The 6,000-nt window shown below is 41.6% G+C and overlaps 1 protein-coding gene across 3 annotated transcripts in view; it reads left to right on the top strand.

Moving 5' to 3' along the window:
- The first annotated feature begins 2,882 nt into the window (after window positions 1-2,882).
- plpp3 (phospholipid phosphatase 3) overlaps window positions 2,883-6,000 on the top strand; it is a 160,486-nt gene continuing 157,368 nt past the window's right edge. For 2 of the 3 annotated variants that reach the window (XM_068037051.1, XM_068037052.1), the window contains exon 1: window positions 2,888-3,434. In XM_068037051.1, coding sequence (XP_067893152.1) covers window positions 3,308-3,434 — 127 coding nt within the window. In that variant the 5' untranslated portion in view covers window positions 2,888-3,307. Of the gene's footprint in view, window positions 3,435-6,000 lie in introns of all 3 variants that reach the window. The other variant, XM_068037053.1, reaches the window with a different exon arrangement.

Genomic DNA, 6,000 nt, shown 5'->3' with positions numbered 1-6,000 from the left:
CCAAGGTATGATAAGTGATCCACATTGTCTAGTGGTTCGCCGTGAATCTTGATAGTCGGGGGGTAGTGTTGCGCTGCAGGAGCAGGCTGGTAGAGGACCTTTGTCTTCCGGATATTTAGCTTAAGGCCCATTCTTTCATATGCATCGACGAGGATTTGAAGCTCGGCCTCTGAGTGTGCTCATATGCAAGTGTTGTCAGTGTCCTGCAGCTCGATGACAGGTTGGAGCTGCCTTGGTTCTGGACTGGAGGCGATGTATGTTAAATAATTTCCCACTCGTCCTGTAGAGTATATCTACTCCCACAGGGAGCTTCATGGAGATGAGGTGGAGTGTTGCGGGAAGGAAGATGGAAAAGAGCATTGGTGCGATGACACAGCCTTGCTTGACCCCAGTCTGCACTCGGATTGGGTCAGCGCCAGATCCATTGTTACAGCTTGCATGTCGTCGTGCAGCAGGCGGAGGATGGTGGAAAATTTCTCCGGGCAGCCAAATTTGAGGAGGATGTTCCATAATCCCTCCCGGTTGATCGAGGCAAAGACCTTTGTGAGGTCAAAGAAGGCCATATATAAAGGTTGCTGCTGCTGCCTATATTTTTCTTGGAGTTGTCTTGCTGTGAAGATCATGTCCACTGTGCCTCTTGATGGACGGAATCCACATTGTGATTCCAGTAGGAGCTCTTCAGACACGGGGAGGATGCGATTGAGAAGGACTCTTGCGATGACCTTCCCTGTGGCAGACAGCAGGGATACCCCTCTGTACTTACCGCAGTCAGTCTTGTAGCCTTTTTTGAAGATGGTCACAATTACGATGTCTCGGAGATCCCCTGGCATGCTCTCCTCCTTCCAGATGAGGGAGATGAGACCATGTATTTGTGTCAAGAGTGCCTCTCCACCGTATTTTAGAAATTTGGCAGGAATCCTGTCTACGCCGGCGGCCTTATTGTTTTTTTAGCTGTCAGATGGCCTTTTCAATCTCATGTCGGGCTGGGGTTGTGCTGAGGTCGTGGTGGGTAGCATGCTATGGAATGTGGTCGAGGGCACTCACTTCAAGGACTGAGTCGCAATTGAGAAGATCTTCGAAGTGCTCCTTCCAACGAGTGCCGACTGCCTCTGTCCTTGATCAGCACCACTCCGTTCTTAGCTCTCAGTGGGGTAGGTCCTTGGGCACTTGGGCCGTAAATGGTCTTGATTGCGCTGAAGAATCCACGCATGTCGTGGCTGTCAGTGAGTTGCTGCACTTCCTGCCCTCTTTCAGCCCACCAGATGTTCTTTAGGTCACAAGTTTTTTTGTTGAATCTCGGCCTTCAATTGTCTGTATATCTGCTTTATTTCTCTTGAATTTTGGTGATGCTTCCAGTTCAGGAATGCCTTGCGCTTGTGATTTAGTAGCTCCTGGATCTCCTGGTTGTTCTCATCAAACCAGTCTTGATGTTTCCTGCATGAGAAACCAAGAGTATCTTCGCAAGTGCTGATTATGGTAGCTTTGAGGACAGACTAGGCATTGTGGACATTCTGTGGTTTCTGTTTGTTGAGTGTCACCAGAGAAGTAGTATTTTGCCCAATGTATATGCTTTGGATTTACATTTGAACCAGCTATAAATTCATAATCTTAGTGTTAATGGTGTTTCCATTTCATCGGAAGTGGAACAGCTGAAAAGCCAGAAGAAAATAATTTGGGATTTAGGGAACATTTCGATCTCTGGAATGAAATTGCTATTCAAGCCCAAGAACTACCCTGGATAATTATTCATCAAGGTATATTGTTACCACATTGGATATTTTTGGGAAAGGCTGAACGTTTGAAAGAGCTCTCAATGAGCTTGCTGTGCTGTTTTACCTCGCATTCTCCACTTCCACCATTGGTAACTGTTCTTTCAGTTACTACAATCCTTCCCTCTGGAATTCTTTCCCTAAATCCCTCCACCTTATCACTTCCCTCCCTGCTTTCAAAAGCTTCTTAAAAACACTGCTCTTCCATAATGTTTGTGCTCCACTTCAATCTTCTGTGTCCTTTCTTCTCCTCTGTAAGGTGCTCTGATTTTTTTCCTTATGCGAGGAGCTGCCGGTGTAGGTATCACACAGCCAGTGGCAATACCAAACTAAACTGCCGGTTCTACATAATGCGGCAAGAATGTTTTTTTTAAAATGAAAAAAATCGCTGTCAACTGCCAGAATTCTCAGTTACACGATTATAGGTGACTTAAGGCCATGGTCGCCTACATCTTTGGGTGTAAATCTACGCTAGTGCATGACTGGCGTAAATGCAGGAACCTCGATTGCCTGGAGCTTAGCATGTGAAGCGGAGCTATGTAAATAAGCAGCAGAGGAGTTCTGGGGACGTATTTCAGAAGCGATGCAAGCGATCGAGGAAATTCATGCTTATCGATGTTACAGTGTAAAACCAAAATAAATAAGTTATGCTTGAAGTTTCTTGGGAAAAATAGCGCAACATGCTCTTACTCGATCGTTATGCCAAACCAGGATATTCAGGCTATATAGCTCTCTTCCTAAGTTTTGTCCAAAATGTCAAAACATTTACAAAGAAAGTCTTGTCTGGTGATCTTAGGTGCTCTTATGTCTGAAAATTGTTAAAATGTCTTTTGTACAATGCACATTTAATATTTCTGGAGTTTCATGATATAATCCTTATCAGAATAAATGTTTCATTAGACACTTTTCCATTTCCGTGAGGTTTGGATTTACAGATAGTGTCTCCTTGTGATACATATATTCTAAATAAATATTCCAATATAATAAAATAGTCTATGAATGATCGGAAATCGAAATCTCTTTCCACTTGAATCTTTTCTGGCAGCACTAGGGGCGCTCTAAGCCTGATTGAGAGAACGATTTGTTTAGAAATCTGTAGGAAATTGTAATCATCATCAGGAAGGGGGCTGAGACTGAGTGGCAACTGATCCAAGTGGGTTACGCTGAAGAGCAGTTCAGAAATAAAACAGGAGCCCAAAGCTTTTGCAAACACACGAACGAAAGGAACCGCATTCATCACATCAGTGCAGCGCTACATTGTGTTCGCAAAGGGATTGTTTTCTTTTTAAAGTGAAACCTCTTCATTCATTCATTCCGCAGCTACAAAAGAGAACCATAAATTTGTTACTTTCAGAAGTTCCTTAGTTTACGTATTCCATAGCCAACGTTTCCTTTCGGGACGAAGTTTTGTGCTGAAGTTGCGAAAACAAAAGTACAAAGTTAAGGAAAAGGTGGAACGTCCGATAGGGATAACATAGGCGAGAGACTCAAAAGGTTATTTCAACATTTCGGCTACGGATTTTACAACAGTTCCACACATGCAGAGCTACAAATACGACAAAGCTATGCCTGCCGACAACCGAAATGGTGGGAATTCAACTCTGAATAATAAGGATCACAAGAAAGTCATGTTCATCTGCTTGGATCTCTTTTGCTTATTTCTTGGTGAGTACGTTTTAAAAGCAACTATATTGCAAGTAGTAATCCATGCTGTGTTGTGTTTACATATTGTCAGGGGCAGGCAATAGGTGTTGCCACTGTTCTTTAAATATTGCTACAAAATAAAGCAAAGAAACAAACTTTATTAATAATACATTTTGAAAATGATGACTAGCCTAGTTCAATCTCCCATTAGCAACCAGCACAAGCTAAAATGCATTCCGCATGTAATCATGATCAGTCACATTTTAAATAGATGCTTTTACACATATGGCTGAAGCTTCACTCACAAGTTGTCGTGTTTATTAGACCTTGTATAAGCAGAAGTCGTCTTAAAGGGGAAACAGAAACCAGTGGAATATTGGTATATATTATAGTATGAAGTATTGCACTTAAAGCGAGTAGTTTAATCTGTGTGTTGTGAATTTGTGAGTACAGTTTGCAGAGTGCTGTGTACCTCATATACATACACAGACCTGATAATAGCATTTGTCTGTGTCATAGTCATATCCATGCAGAATTTAATCGTGTAGTGCACCCCAAGCCAGATGTGACCTCGTTTTATTACATATTCATGCACAGTATTTGAGTTCTATAGAGTCAAAGAGGAATAGATAGGAAACGGTTAAGATTCCACAGTTGTATTCACAGATCCAAATTTTAACCCTTTAGGAGCATGGCATTTCGCAAAATAGTATCATTACTATTGTTAATAATGCTTTATGTGGACTACCTGTGATTTTAGAGAGGGTATGACATTACATGTGTTACCGTTCCACACAACAGTGAGCTCTGATTATTTAATTTACAGCCAGACATTCTACGTGAATCTGTAAATTTAGATTACTCCAATTTGTAACAGTTCATAATAAAATACAGAACATCAGTAAGAGACCATGGTGAAAGTTTTATTTGGATTTTGAACTCTGCCAATATTTGGCTCTTTAAACTCCCATTTCATCACATCAGTGTCTGAAATCTACATATTTAATGCTGGATGAGAGGGAGCTGACTGTAACATTTGGCAATAGCCAAACTTTGTAATCTGCACAAGAGTCTCTCAGGAAGCTCAAATCTTTAGATTTTGCATCTTCAAACAATAGTTGTGTTGAAATCAGTGTGGTGCAAGTTTGAACCTCTAAATGCATTGAATCATAGAATGCACTGGCTACTACTGATAAAATGTCTCTTTGGAATAAGCATTCACTTTCCAGCAAGGGTCACTTTATCATCATTGATATGTAAATAAAATGAACAGCTCCATCAGTACTGCTTATACAACTAATGTCACACAAGTCTACATAATGTTCCGGTTTATAAGCATATTTTGACCAAGTTGGTAATGGTGCAGCCGTTCCATTTATGGATCTGGTGTTCAACAACTTTTCCACCAGTCCCAAACTCCTGTACTGACATTCTATTACATTTCTAACCTGAACAGAGGCCTGGAGGGTACCATCAGGAGTCTGTGTTTTGACGGTGTTTGGACACAATATGTTGCATTACACACGATTAATGTAACAAGCTCAGAATTTTGTTTACTTTTGAAGGCAGTAAGCCAAGGGAATATAGTGGCATGGCTATTGAATGGGTTCTTTTTTTATATATCCTGGTGATGATTAAGGCAGTAGGAAAACTACAATAATTAGCATAGCCATTGAAACTAGTGTGATGTGTGAATTCTACTAATTGAACACTTATTTGAGGTTTGGGTGCATGCACCAATCAGGAACATCTGTGTTTCACATTCGTGAAAACACGACAGGATTTTGTTTTTTGTGTGTGAATTTTGCAAGCTTACACCATTTTCAGTGTTGTGCTCTGACAACTGCTGCAAGGCTTGGATAGTATTTTGCCACAGCAATTGGACTGTTCCTACAAAATTTAGATTGGGAACTAACAATGATTTCTGGCTTGGGAACCAGAATTCTCTATGTAGACAATCCATTTGTTGTCACTCACCAAGTTATAAGCTTTGATCAGTATTTGCGATTGCACAATTAGTTACCTGTTTTTAACGTCATAGAGTTATACAGCACTGAAACAGGCCCTTCGGCCCATTGTGTCCGTGGCGGCCATCAAGCACCTATCTATTCTAATTCCATTTTCCAGCACTTGGCCCATAGCCTTGTATGCTATGGCGTTTCAAGTGTTCATCTGAATACTTCTTAAATGTTGTGAGGGTTCCTGCCTCTACCACCCCTTCAGGCAGTGTGTTCCAGATTCCAACCACCCTCTGAGTGAAAAAATGTTTCCTCAAATTCCCTCTAAACCTCCTGCCCCTTACCTTAAATCTATGCCCCCTGGTTATTAAAACCTCCGCGAAGGGAAAAAGTTTCTTCCTATCTATGCCCCTCATAATGTTGTATACCTCTATCAGGTCCCCCCTCAGCCTTCGCTGCTCTAAGGAAAACAACCCTAGCCTTTTCAGTCGCTCTTCATAGCTGAAATATTCCAGCTCAAGCAACATCCTGGTGAATCTCCTCTGCACCCTCTCCAGTGCAATCACATCCTTCCTATAGTGTGGTGATCATACTCCAGCTGTGGCCCAACTAGTGTTTCATACAGCTCC

Source organism: Heterodontus francisci, chromosome 8 (assembly GCF_036365525.1).
Source record: "Heterodontus francisci isolate sHetFra1 chromosome 8, sHetFra1.hap1, whole genome shotgun sequence".
In the NCBI taxonomy this organism is placed as follows: domain Eukaryota; kingdom Metazoa; phylum Chordata; class Chondrichthyes; order Heterodontiformes; family Heterodontidae; genus Heterodontus; species Heterodontus francisci.
Note: the sequence above shows the minus strand (reverse complement) of the source record. Positions and strands in the feature narration are given on the sequence as shown.